Raw genomic sequence first — 15,025 nt, forward strand, 5'->3', positions numbered from 1 at the left:
GGGGGGGTGGGGTGGACAAAAGATGGCATGGACACCATACAAACTTCTTGCAGGTAGTGTTTCTTTGCAGGACTGATTCCAAGACCACATCACCATAAGGCCACAGTGCTGACTACCAAGCTACCCACAATGAAAGTACAGCAGATAACTCCGTATTCTGAACAGTCAATAAATACACCAAAATATAGTCGGCTATGTTGTCATTTTGGTGCTAAGAACAGACTGCTAAGAGGGTCAATCGACCTAAAACAGACCTTTCACCATTTTTGTTGCCCGTTTCTGGATAAAATAGAATGAGTTTAGAGCTGTACAACAAAAATGGTGACAGGTCTGAAGGACAAAACATATCAGTTGAGACTGGAGGAACTTGGAGAACTATGAGGTGAGTGATTTTCACCCAACCTCATAGTTGGAGCCGACGTGTGACAATGAAACTTTCGCACGTCGGCTCAATAGATCGAAAAGTGAGCGAACACATACCGTTGCTCACTCACTTCTCGATCATCTCCCTGCTGAGAGCCGTGACTGTCACTCACGGCTCCCTGCAGGGATTCTGCCCTCCCCAATCCTCCAGTGCTGACTGGCGGAACAGAAAGGGGAGGGTGGCTCTATAGGACCCTGCAAGGGAAAAGAGACACCCTAAAACAGGAAGGTAGGACCAGTGCTCCGGGAACTTTTAAACATCAAAGAACTATGAGGCGAGTGAAAATACCGCTCGCTCACTTCTCGATCCTGTCCCTGCAGAGAGCTGTGACTGTCACTCACGGCTCCCTGCAGGGGTTCCCTCCTCCCCTGTCCAATCCTCCAGCACTGACTGGCGAAACGGACAGAAGAGGGGGCGGATACAGCTGGCTCTGCCTCTGTCAATCACGCAGCTGGGTGGATCTGTAATGTCGGGATCCGTCCCGGCTGCGGCGGTCTCAGTATACCGTGAGCTGTAGCTCGCGATATACTGAGCTTTGGGTCACGGGAGGACGCTAGTATACGTCCTTCCGTGACCCTTAGGAGAACTATGGGGAAAAACACTTACCCCATAGTTCTCCTTTATTATGTACAGCCTGAAGAAAAAGTGGGAAAGCAGGAACATGCCTGAAACCTTTAAAAACATCAAGGGTGGGAGTAAGGTTCAGGAGGGCCTATATTTTTAAAATGAAGCGAAGATTAAGAACTCGGGGACTTGGTCTTAAACTAGCAGGAGGAAAGTTTATTAGTAACCTTAGAAAGTATATTACTGTAAGAGTAGTTAACACTTGGAACAGACTTTCAGCAGAGGAAGAGACCCTGTCAACAGTAAGGCCCCTTTCACCTGGCCATTCCATAATAATATTTTTTACCCATGATTACACTGGATGTAAGCAGACGTGCATTCACATATCTGTCCACTTCTGGGCACCCAAAATAGTGGCGTTTAGATTTGCCTTTACTGACCAGATAGTCAGCACATCCAGCCACCATTAGTAATTACGAGGGGCAGCTGAAAAGTTCTGAGCCTGAGGTACTTACAATCACGGTAATTGCTCGTCCAGTATGTTACTGGTTGAGTACCTCCCGGTAGGTATAGGAGGAAATTGAGTAATTGAAACGTGAACATCATCATGTCTGAATAATTGACAAATCTGACGGAAAAAAAAGAGGCAATATGTCAAAAGGCGTCTTGTTTTTCCAAGACAACGTGCCAGTTGACACCGTGCAAGTTTCGAGGCCTGCCTTAAGAGAAATTGGCTTTTTAGAAAATCAACCATCCACCTTATAGTCCTGATCTGGCCTCCAGTGACTATTTCTTATTCAGTCATTTGAAGAAGGGGTTGATGGGGTGAAGATTTCAGGACGATGAGGAGATGAAAGTTGCGGTAGAGGAGCATTTTATTATTAAAGATCAAACTTATTTTCTTAATGGTCTTAGGGCGCTTAAGAAAAAAATTGAAAATTGTATTGAATTAACCTCTTGCCGTCCGCCCGTAGTAAAAAAAACGGACGGACGGCACTGCAGCATTGGCGGGTTGCCGTCTCCAGACGGCAATTTTTTTTCTGCTCGCGCGCGCCCCTTAGCGGGCACGCACGGGCAGAAAAGACCCGACCGTTGCACACACCCGTTACCGGGTGTTTCACATATATGCGATCAGCGGGTCCATAGCCCGCCGATCGCCTATATGTGCTTGTTCGCGGCTGTGGGGTCCACAGGTGATATTAGGGGTCCTAGGACCCCTAATGTCTCCATAAAGAGGACTTGTCAGTGTGCCTTTGCTATTATATAGGGGGATTGTTATCCCCCTATATAATAGCAATAACAAGAAGTGCAAAAAAATAAATATAAAAAAAATAAAAATAAAAGTAACACATAAAAAAGTAAAATAAAATAAGTCACATATAAAAAAAGGGGGGAAAAAAAACCCCAAAATGTTTAACTCCCCCACCCCCACGCGCCTATAAACGTAAATACGCGTCCGGTGCCCCAGCGCGCAAAAATTACAATTGCGCTACACATATTACATATCGCCGCGAACGTCGCAGTGAGAGCAATCATTTTAGGGCCATCAATCACTGATAACACTAAACTGATGAGCGGTAACAGCTTTTAAAGCGTCGCCTATGGCCAATTTTGGGTATTATCGTTTTTTGAGGTTTCGCGCGCGCACGCAATTTTAAGGCTTGACATGTTTAGTGTCTTTTTACCCGACGTGACCCCGTCTTTTATATTTTACCAAAAAATTGGGTAATAATAAATGTTTTATCATTTAATATAGGGGAAACTGTTTTTTTTTTACATTTCGGTAATTTTTCCTTAATATAGTAAAAAAATAAAACCCCCAGTGGTGAATAAATACCACCAAAAGAAAGCTCTATCTGTCCCCAAAAAAGGGTATAAAATTCATTTCAGTACAGCGCTGCATGACGGAATAAATGTCAGTCAAAGTACCGCAGCGCTGAATACTGAAAAATGGCCTGGATGGGAAGGGGGTTTAACACCGCGGATGTCAACTGGTTAAAGGATGACTATATAGAAAAATACATTTTTTTTCTGAATTTAATTTTGATTTTTAATACCTTAGGCTCAGAACTTTTCATCCACCCCTGGAAATGGGTCCGTTTGGATGGGGAAAAAATCAGAATGGACGTGGACAGCACATATATGCACCTTTGTTCTGATTTGACTGATTAGTCAAGGATCCCCTGCTGACACAGAATGGAGGTCAACTGCATGAAAGAGTCCTAAGTGAATTTAAACACTCGGGGTAAAAAACAGACTTATACTAATAAAAAAGGGCAGAATTGATGGACCACAATTGGTGGTCTTTTTCTGCTGTCACTCTTCTAGGCTTCCTTCAGTTATGGATGGACTGAATCCCTCTGTGTTTTAACACTCGGGGCTCTTTTTTCTCCCTAACAAGTTTCCAGGTTCTGTGCTGCCCAACATGGAAATATGGCACGGTAAAAATGTGAAAATGAAAAGAACAGCTGAAAAAACACTATATTTTACATATCTACTCTGCTTACACGATCAGCCTTTACCCAACAAAGCAACGCATACAATGATGCATACTGAAATGACACTCTGCTATAAGGACATTAGTGCAGTTATTTTGCCCACAATGCACCTGGTCACATGGAACAGTATGGACAGGAACAGTATGGACAGACAACCAAACAAATAAAAACAGTTAACAGAAGTAAAAGCCTTAATCTCATTGCTTGGGAAAACCGATTACAAAAGATGGGTGGCCATGGTTCATGTCATCCAACACCATAAAAATCCATGTAAAACAAACAAAAGGTAATAGTGTTGCTCATGCGGCATTAATAAACTCACCAAGAGAGGAAGGATTGTACAGCTCTGGAGTAAGCGGATCTCGCACAAAGGAGGCATACACACCATTAGCTGTGTCCTATGTAAAGTTTTATATTGTAACAGTCTGCATTTCGGACCTGGATTACTGTCACGCTGGCCAGCCCATCACTACAATGTGCAAAGCGTACATTTCTCTGCAAGCTGACCTCAAAATCCTCATAAGGTGGACAGTGATGGCCTCGTTCAGTGCACTCACTTTTTGCAAATTAAAGGCATTTTTCACTTTTTGCACACAATTAATAAATGTACCCATATTACATAAAGAAAAAAATGCATTAATTTAATGCATTAACCCGGTTGCTGCCTCTGACGTATGCCATAAGTCCGTGGCATCGGGCCCCTATAAGCAGACTCCCGGCAGAGTCTGTTTACATGTAAAAAAGCAGACTGTCACTTCCAGGGGCTCAGACATGTGACTGCCGTGTTTCAACCACAGTGCCGCAAATACAGTATATACATATACAGTATATGCAACAAAAATGGCTGCCCCCAAACGCATAAGGTTTTTGAAACATGTAAAAATTATATATATTAGGTTTATTGCATTTATATACTGTATACACATACGTCCCCCACATACAAACAGAGAACACAAGTTAATAAAGCATATGACTATGATATGCATCATATGATAAGGTTTAGACCTCAAACTCTTGTAATAGAACTCATGCAGTGATAACTGAGAAACCACAAGCTATGGAAATTACGGTCTTGGATGTGGTTTATTTTAGGTAAATAAAGTTGCCTTGATTATACGCAGGCCTTGTCCAAGCGCTGTTTTATAGCACACTCATCTCTATGAATAACACATTCCAACTCATTACTGAATCAGAGAAGAGTTCTGCCACTCTTTACCTTTATTGGCCTTATGTAAAAAGATGTGGTACACTGTAACCTGGAGCAACCAACTATTCTTGTATTGTCTTCTATTCTTTATGCCCTCTAGAGAAATCCTGTCGCTGGCAAGATCCCTAATGTGACATCAGAAACTACTTCCAACTCGCCAATACCTAGTGTGCCATGGTCCTTAGAAGCTACTCCCAACTTGCCAATAAGATATCTAGTGTAACATGGTCCTTACAAACTACTCACAACTCACAATTGAGAAGATCTACTTTTATAGTCTTTAGAAACTACTTACAAAATCACCAATGACAAGTTCCCTAAAGTGACAGTCCTTAGAAATAACTTGGAACACTCCAATGAGAAGATCTAGTCTGATATGGTCTTTAGAAACTACTTCCAACTCATCAATGAGAAGAGTTAGTGTCATATAATCCCTAGAAATAACTTCCCACAAGCCAATGAGAAGATCTAGTGTGATATGGCCCTTAGAAACTACTTACAAGTCATGAACAACACAAGCAATGTCTCTAGCAGGACATAGTAGGAAAGGATCGGTGCACACGGAAGAGAGAATTACATTGGCTGCACAGATCTCATTTATAAGGATACAGAAGAAATGGCTGAACTGTAAACAATGACCACACGGAAAAATGAATACCAGTCTGTGTTTTGTCATCTTCTGACCTCACAAACTGACCCCTATGATGTTATGTAGTCCAAGCATGAAACAAGCAGATACCAAGAATGTGGCTACAATTGGTACTGCCAGGTGTACACTGTCGAAACAGAAGAGGGCTGCAGTACAGAGCCAGCCGTAGCCTTCCTTCACATCACAGGACTGCCTGCTGAATTGCCTTCTGTGTGGTCTCATTATGACAGTGTATGTGCTGGGACACCACTATTGTGTTTTTTTAGCTATTTTTTGCAGTACTTGGCTAAACCTACAGCAAGCATGACACCCACTTTGTGACTGGGCAGCAGACAAATACGCATTTTCTTTTTAATTATTTTAGATATTAATGTAAATGAGATAAGTTTGTATATATTCCTACCAGTAAAAGTTTTAAAATAACTTTTTTCTCCGTTTAATTTTTATGTACAGGTACATAGGGGAAGTCATACCAGTAATAACTGAACTACTTCCTCTTAAAAGGCTGCACAAAACAGCAATTATTTTAAAAGGAGAACTATGAGGCGAGTGCTTTTCACTCACCTCATAGTTCTAGCTGACCTGTGACAATGAGACTGTCACAGGTCGGCTCAGTAGATCGGGAAGTGAGTGAACACATACCGGCGTTCGCTCACTTCTCAATCCTGTCACAGCTCTCTGCCATGACAGGGTATTGGCTGGATTCCCCCCCTCCCCGCTCCGAACCGCCAGCGCTGACTGGCGGAACAGACGGGGGAGGGTACAGCTGGCTCTGCCTCTAGATAGGCAGAGCCAGCTATCATTCAAGCAAGCTGGGCAGATCCAGACATAATTGTCGGGATCCGCTTCAGCTGAGGCGTCTCAGTATATCGCGAGCTGTAGCTCGCGGTATACTGAGCTTAGGGTGACGGGAGGACGCTAGTTTGTGTCCTCCCGTTACCCTAAGGAGAACTATGGGGAAAAGCCCTGACCCCATAGTTCTCCTTTAAGCTCCTCAAAATTAGATGTATTCTTCTTTAGGTTAGCTACCACCGGTAAAAGCAGTAAAAATGTCTGCCGACCTTCTGTAGACCGAGGCTGCTCATCCTCATCTCATGGAGATGTATCGTATTCCCCAGCTTGCAATCCCTTCTGGTCCTTCCACTATCTTTTTCTCCTAGTTGTCTATTTTTCACTCTAGTCACATCTTTCTCCTTTCTGTTGATACAGGTAGGCATTCAGGTTCACCAAAACCCGGACCATCTGTAGCCTGTTTCTCTTTTATTACCGAATGCGCCATTTAAGCTTTTATTACTGCAAATGTATTCAATATGTACCGAATGTGTTTGGCGACCATTCTTACTCTTTGTTACTTGTTTTTTCTTTGCTATAAAACTAATAAACTCTTATTCAAAAAATGGCTTCTGACAGGATACTGTATTTGCCACATCTTTCAGAAGGGTTCGTCTTCCAAAAGCATTCACCAGAATGGATAAATAGCTAGTGGTGTACCAATATCCGGTTGTAGCTCAACAAAACCTAAAGAGTCTTGGGTTCAAAAGGCCTACCCTATGTCCAATGTCAAAAGCATGTGCCCAAAGCGGTCTCTAAATGACACAGGCAATTTGGCCAAATAGGTAAGACATGGCCTGCACAATGGATGGATCAGTCTGAGGTCGTTCCACCTTAAGAAATGATGAATAGCGGAGGTCAATGACTCCTGTCACCTGAATAAATATGTGTTAGTAGCACACCTGTCACAGTATATTGGTGAATACTGGTAGTACTGTTTGCACAAGAAATCAATTGTGGATAGGTTGTGCATCAAGAGAAGCCAAGTGTATAAATTACCTGAATAATGGACCTCCTTGTCTGGTAAATGTTCAATATTCTGTCCTATGTTTATTTTATGTACATTATTTTTAATTACCACATTCATCAATCTGCTGGCACCTACATTCCGATACCTGGGGCAGATCACAGGAGACTTGGATGGAATATATAGGAAATGACAACTTGATTGTGTCGCTGGCAACCTTCTTCTTCTACTCAACCACAAACGCAAGCTGAGAGGAATGTTGGCTCTTTCACAATTATTCTGCAGCTACGTCACTGATACATCTGTGAACGCTCCGTGAAAATGTGTCAATGTACAAGTCAGATCCTGCAAATGACGACTCTCCGATTTCTTCAATGCCCAGAGGTCATTCGACATCCGACAAACCCACTCAAACCTGAGAAAGTACACAGAGCTAGCCAGCATCAGGAAATCACCTCCAGCCATTGCGGAGGAAGCTGATAAGCAGCCATGATAATTCCTGTAAAAGGAGCACAGTTCCTATAGAAAGTTTAGGGAAGAAAACAGCTTCTATCCAAAGCAACTAATCAACAACCCACCAAGACTTCCCAATTCACTGATGTAGCTATGATGTAGCTATATCACACTGTCATCTTATATGGTTGCTACAGGTTACTGTACTTTGTCCTGCTTGTGTATGGAGATAGTCATGGTCACTGTAGAGCAAGAAGAAAATGTGATGCTCCAAGACCATTTACTGTACATTACATATCCATCGCCCCACTAGAACAAATATGACATGTTCAGAGGGTACCAGGGCAAGGTATAATATGCCAGTTTTCCTAGCTGACAAACCATGGGCACTAATCAGAAGAAGCTCCCTTGATCATCTTCAAAATTATTAGATGTTTCTGCTTTGTGCGCTCAGAGAACAGCCCAGGGTGGCAGCTTAAACTCTAGGTTTCAAGTGTATACAAGTCTGACAAATGTTGCCCGTCTGGACAATCCATGGGTTGTAGCTGTCCAAGCACATAGGCAGATGCCATCACTATATGACCATATTTATTTATTACAGGTATTTATATAGTGCTGTCAATCTACACAGCGCTTTACATACTGCACAGCTTACACTCTATGGTCCCCATCTCACACACACGTACAGGGCCAATTTATGTGCACATAGTAACAGCTTTGTATTTCATTTTGGGCAGAGTAGTGGACAAGTCGAGCCTGTCAGGTTTTTAATTGCTGCCTGCCCCCACCCCCCGCTGGGACGATTTTCCTTCTCCATTTGTCCTTGTGACCGTGGTCAATAGGCCACAAAGTGATGGGAAATCACAAATTTTATGGTTGTCACAAATACTGGAATAGATGTGAAATCTTCTAACAGGGACCCTTATTCTAGTGTAACCAGCAGAGGATTTCCTTTCACAAAAAGTGCAGAGAAATTTACTTAAAGGAACATAAACAGAAAACAAAACCTATTTACCCATATATCCTTGTATACAAAACTAAAGGAAATATTTGGCTTTAGATATACTTTTATTGTGTTGTATAAAGCATGAGTGCTTGACCTGTGCATAACATAGCTGGAGATCCCCGGACCGATCTACTTATACACGGGCAGCTTAAAGGTAACCTGTTTGGACAGAAACATAACTAACATTGGTGACTTGTTTTTATTAGTTCAGGGTTTGAAATGGTCATCCAGATGCTACTGCTACTTATTGAGTCATGTATGCAGGATGAGGAGAATTCAGATTTTAGGACCTCACTGGTTGCATATTTGACCCAGGTCAATGACTCATTAGGGATTGCACTGAAGGATAAGGATGACAGCCCCAGAACCTGAATTTTTAAAAACAAGTCCCTTGTGCAGCTCTTATATTTCTATGCACTAAATTACACACTTAGCCGCGCTGCAAAGTCATAACAGCAGCATCTATCTAAAGGTTTGAATGGATGTGTGACTTTGTTGTTGGATAAAAGCTATATGGCCCCTTTAATATGGCATTTCGATTAGGTCTGTCAGTTTTTTAGGCGGATCTGATCGGAAGCTCAATGTTAGTCAGTTGGATGTATGTGGGCCCGAGTCCCACTTAAATCTAGTTACCTCCGAGTCTATCTAGGTCCACAAAATATATATTTTTTAAATGGAACAGAACTGGGACCTGATTAGGAGGGACCGGAGGTAAATATATGGACATGTCTTCTTACATCCGTCTCCCCATAGATCTAACATGGGTCCGTACAACTTCATTTATTCCCTCCATCTTGCGGAAGGGACATGGATATCACAAGAGTAACATCCGTTCCTTGCTGCTCTGATCAGCAGGGAATCTGTGCATGGATCCCCTGCTGATTGAAACAGATGCCACCCTTGTGAAAGGCGCATTAGACTTTCAGGCAATGGTACCCTGTACTCTGGGTTTGCAGCACGATAAATACAAATGTGCAGTGGATGTAAATGGCTGAATTCCGGGGTAAGTTCCACACAGCGGCATCTGTTACACACTTGTCATTATTGAACTGTACAAAGTATGTCAACAACATGTGAGCACCATAAACCAGCAAAGCCTCTCCAATTAGGTTACCCAAAGGGGAAAATTGGTTGGGAGACAAAGTGGCTGCCTGTTAACTGTCTCTTCACAGCTAGATAATGTCAAAGCCTGCTCATTTGTGGACTTAATCTTATTAGCCGTGACATGTGGTGAGGGCTGTGCAGCAAGCTTCGGCCTGATATGAATTTTCACTGGTATGTATTTGAAGCCATTCAAACCCGGAATAGAAGAGAGCTGTTATCCCTCAAACCTGTCAGTCAACGAGCAGCCCTCACCAGATCTCATTTCCTCTTCTTGTTGTCTTTCTGGAGCCTGGTGGCACCTGTCCGTAGATCAAACGGCCACTGTACCAGCACTGCTGTTCGCCTTCACACCCGGGAGTATGCTCCCTTACAAATCTGCCAGATCAGCAGATTTGAAACACGGTTTCCCACGGCATTTCTTATAGCTACTATTTTCTTAACACAGGGCTGGAAATCCCAGGAGCCAGGTCTCCAACCCTCCTTAAAAATCACCCGGAAGCACAGAGCTCTGCAAGAAAGTGGAGTTCCTGCAAACCGGCCACTTAGGGCTAGTTCACACCAAGCGCGTTCCAGGAGCAGACCAGTTACAAACTGGATCAAAACTGTGTCCAATGTATTCCAAATGGTATTTTGGGCTCTAGTTCACACCGCAGCGTTCAGTTCCAGAGCATGTAGAAAAAACTGCAGCAAGCCCTATTTTACCTGCTCTGGAACGCATGTAAACGCACTGAAAGCCCATTTTAAACTAAAAAAAAAAACACGGCCCTGAACGCGTCAAAAAAACACGTCAAAACATACTGCACTGCAGAAACTCATGCAGATCTGGTCTGCATTTGGCGTGAACAAGCCCTAAAAGCTCCTTCGCAGGCTAACGCTCCCTGGATCTCAGCAAGTTCCGTGTTACATTTCAAAGGGGTGGTTTGGGTGCAGTGAAAAAGTCCTGCTTGCGGCATCTATGCAGTTTCAGCAAAGTGCATCTTACGTAGAGTGCATCTACATCTCAGATGTGTGAACCCCCCCCCCACACACTTATAGAGGAGAGGTTTGTGCCTGCCACCATCATCTTCTGCATAATATTCATTGTTCTGTAGGATTATTTGCCGTGTCACCACTGATAGAAATCTACTGATACAAACAGCCAGCAATAACAAATGGAATCTAATCCCAAGTTTATGACTGTCTGGAGCATGTTGCAGAATTGTATGTGCCTGAATTCATGTTAAAGATCATAACCTCAGCAAGAGTCTGCAATTCAAGACATTTCCAGAAAGGATCAGGCAATTTATCACAACAACACGCGACAGGTAGGTGTAAAGGCAAGAGATAACAGTCACTGCTTTAGGATGGATCAGGAAACAATCATTCGTTTCTTGACACTGCACAAGCACTGAAGAGACTCTGTCCTACACAGCATCCTATTATATATCAGCACATAAACTACAGGTGAAGCACCCCAAGCTCTGATGGCAAGCAGAGGCATGATGTGAGATGTAGTTTCACCGCAGCCGAATTACCGAGGTTGCCTAACCCTGCGTTCGACCATCTTAGACTAATTATCGCTGATAATTAGCTATGCATATATCAAATGTATTCATGAGACGTAGGGAAGCACCGATGCCGAGTAGTACTCGTACTCGCCCAAATGCCACGATGCCTAGCCCGATACTTCCGGTTTCAGGAAGCCGGTCACTGAGTCATTACTCACTTGTGGCGAGAGAGCATGGAGCTGGCTTCCCAGCCAATTGGGAAGCCAGACAGCTTGTAATGACTCGCTGCCCGGCTTCCTGATTGGTCAAGAAACTGGCCAATCAGGTAGCCGGGGGCGCTGTGTAATGACGCGGTGGCTGGCTTTTTGATTGGCCGAGAAGCTGGCTTCATGCTCCCTCGTCACCTAATGACGAGGGAGCAAGGAGCAGACTTCCCGGCCAATCAGGGAGCCAGCTCCCTGCTTTCTCATCCCATAGTGACGAGAAGCATGGGGACGGCTTCCCAGCTATTTGGGAAGCCGGGTGGCGAGTCTTTACATGCCACCCGGCTAGTCAGGAAGCCAGGAGGGGAGGAAATTACACACCGCCTGGCTTCCTTAATAGGACTTCCTGTATCGGCGAGTACCGGAAAAAAAAACTATTGGTACTCGTAGCGGAAATACCGGTATCGGTGCATCCCGAATGAGAAGCAATCAGAAGTTACAGCAGTGGTGGGCAAGTCCGGCCCCTCAGCTGTTGTGGAACTACAAGTCCCATGAGGCATTGCAAGACAAACAGTTACAGGTACGACTCCCAGAGGCATGTTGGGATTTGTAGTTAAAGCACAGCTGGAGTTGCCCACCCCTGGGTTGCAGCATCAAAAGATGATGATAACACATAATACATTTGTTTTGCAACTGCCTGGGAACTAATATAATGTGTATTTAATGGTATGCCTTCCGCTGTTGGAGACGAAGTAGCAATGCGCCATCTTAACAGCTGTCCTATGCAGCATTTTGATTGTACCGTGCATAAAAAGAAGGAGAGAATGAATGAATATACAGCTTGTTAGGTATTGTAAGCCTAGTGATGGATCAGAGAGTCGCACAGCTGCAGGCGGGACCTCGGAATGGTAAACCCAGCTGTGAATGAGTCAATCAGAATGAGTCTGATGAGATTACCAGCTGCAAATATTGACAGGCCGTTCTCACGCAGCAACTGTCGCTATGCAATAAACAAGCTAACCTTTGAGACGCTGAAGGCGGCGTGGCGCTCACCTTCTCTTTCAAATTGATATGATGCAAAGACACAACCCTGCTACAAAGGTCAGCAGTGTCCTAATGACTAGCGGCTGCTGTGTTATGGAGAACCAGAAATCACAGCCAGAAGTGTGTGCGTGTGCGTGAGATACTGAACAGAGCATGCTGGGTTTACTGCAGCACCGTCTACAAGAAGAAATCACTCGGAGGTATATGACATCATGCACTAAAAAGTTCAGCTTGTTCCCTGAGTCACAGCTGTCAGAAAGTCACTTCTCGGAAGCAGATTATCGGATGTTTGACAGCTCTAAGCGGTACTTGACAGAGTGCAGCAATCACAGCCATGGAAATGCTTGGCTACATGAAGTGAAACCAATCAGGCAGAAAACCCGGTGATATGGGTAGTACATTATTATACAATGTGTATCCTAACGGTGTGCAACAATATCAGAACCAGAAAGGAGAAGCCCTAAACTGATGGGTTTAAAGTGGAACTGAAGTTAAAACCTTTTCTTTTAGTTTTGGATGGAGTAAGAAAGGGTTCTAACTCCCTATTAGCTATTAGTTGCCATCTGTGTCCCATCTGTGTTTCCTTCACTTCCTGCCTGACAGGCACAACAGGAGGCGAGAGGAAATCCCTGCAAAGTGAGGGAAAATCCCTGGTGGTCAGTGGGGTCACCAATGGAAGACTTCCCATCTATTCCAGTTCTGATGACAACCCACTGTCACTTTCAGTGATGACGGTCACCAGGATGAGAGGGTGAATCTCTCGACTGTACGATTATCGCAAGGTGTGTGGAAGGCGTGCGACCTCTGCTCCTGTAAGGTCGCACGACTTTTATCTTAGGAACATGTTCGAAAACCCGCCGAGAAGCGTACGATTGTCGGCGGTGTGTGGCATGTTCGTAAGGTAAATGCCGCAAGCGCACACTGCCCGTTCAGCATTGCAGTCATCAGAAGTACGATCTGCTTGTCCAAGATAGGCAGATCATATGTTTTTTTAATTACCTTACAACCATCGCAAGACAAAGGTCTTACGATGGTTGTAAGGTGTGTGCCCAGCATTACAGGGGCAAAGACAGCCATACAAACCTGACAGGGGTTCCAATTGCTCCCCACTCCATCCAAAACTAGAAAAAACAACAATTGGTCACTTCAGTTGCACTTTAAGAGGCTTACTAAATGGTAGATCCATCAAACGGCTCCTGTAGTAAGGGTAAAAAGGTTTAAGGAATGCCCGTTACTTAAACACACAGAAGGCTAAAAATCATATGGCAGCAACCTACCTGGAAATGGCAACAATAAAAATGAGATAAAATGGGTAATGCTTCCCACCAAAGTACCCACCTGCTATTCCTTGTAGCAGCCCACAGACATTGAATATGCTCTTCTTCATCACACTTTGTACGCACATGGTGAAGACAGACACAAATGCTACAATACATAGGATTGAGATGCCCACTGCTAGGAAGATAGCGGTAGCCTGCCAGAAGCCACTAGCAATCTCATTGAAATGTTCAGCATAGGGACCGCAAAGGGGGTCTCTCCGGAAATACTGCACTTGAGGCATTTTAATACAACGTCCATAAATGCCCAGCGTGGGGCGGTAAGGCTCCTGCGGCCATCCAGTCCTGTTATCAATGTCACCATTCTTTGCTTTACCAATCAGCCAGTCCTCGCTCATGAAGGCGATCAGTTCTCCAAAGGCAACGACAATGCTCAGGATGGTCCATAGCATAGAGCGGCATGTTACTATAACATGACACATAGTGGTGCCCACCGACTGTCCACCACCAGGCTTAAAACCACACCAGATAAAGAAGTGAGGAAGAAAACGAAAGGGCAATGGAAAGATGTGACAATTCCGTCAGGAGTGTAAGAGATCCCGGCTTCTTGAGGCTTTGTAATCCAGACAGTGGTTTGTACTCAATGGGAAAGCTCGTCCTCGGCTGCGGAATTCCTCCGTGCTAATGTTCATACTGAAACATGATGCTTCAATGTTTCACAGGGAGTTCCCAAGCTCCGCCCACCAATATGACATCACTGACCTGCAGGAGGAAGCCACAAGAGAGCCAAACTGTTAGTAGTGTTGACAGAACATCTTCACCTCTTAAATCAGCCCCCACATCAATCACAATGGTCTATAGGAGCCGAGACAGGACCCCCGCATAGATTTACATACAATACAGCCTACATTCTTCCTCTATATATTCAGATGTGACAAGCGTAGGTTGTCTACGTCTGCTCTGATTTTATATTAGCTTCCTTTGCCATTCATCTATATAACCAACTATACAGGGGAATGGTAGAGGAGATATATATTCTTCTATATATTTTATATAAGCTTCCAGTACCATTCATTTCTTTCCTATTTCTATATAAAGCCGACACATAACAGCAGACACAAGTATATAAAACGGTTTACATTTCCTAGCAGATGGCAAACTTTTATAAGCATCTCGCCCATACTTGCGGTCTCCTGTTATGGTGTATCTATTACCGGGGAAAATATTTTGCAATGTATACAAATAGAAAAATCAGAAAGGAAAGATACAAAGACCAACTTTACTACAAAGTACTTATGCAGCACATGATCA

General features: G+C 43.8%; 1 protein-coding gene across 1 annotated transcript in view; it reads right to left on the reverse strand.

Annotated features, from left to right (window-relative positions):
• LHFPL2 (lipoma HMGIC fusion partner-like 2) overlaps positions 1-14,472 on the reverse strand; it is a 22,603-nt gene extending 8,131 nt beyond the window's left edge. The window contains exon 1 of the mRNA XM_018557278.1: positions 13,776-14,472. Within this exon, the coding sequence (XP_018412780.1) occupies positions 13,776-14,196 (421 nt within the window). The 5' untranslated portion in view covers positions 14,197-14,472. The remainder of the gene's footprint in view (positions 1-13,775) is intronic.
• Between the last annotated feature and the right edge of the window lie 553 nt (positions 14,473-15,025).

The sequence above is a fragment of the Nanorana parkeri genome, unplaced genomic scaffold, assembly GCF_000935625.1.
Source record: "Nanorana parkeri isolate BGI_ZX_2015 unplaced genomic scaffold, ASM93562v1 scaffold277, whole genome shotgun sequence".
NCBI classification, from domain to species: Eukaryota; Metazoa; Chordata; class Amphibia; order Anura; family Dicroglossidae; genus Nanorana; species Nanorana parkeri.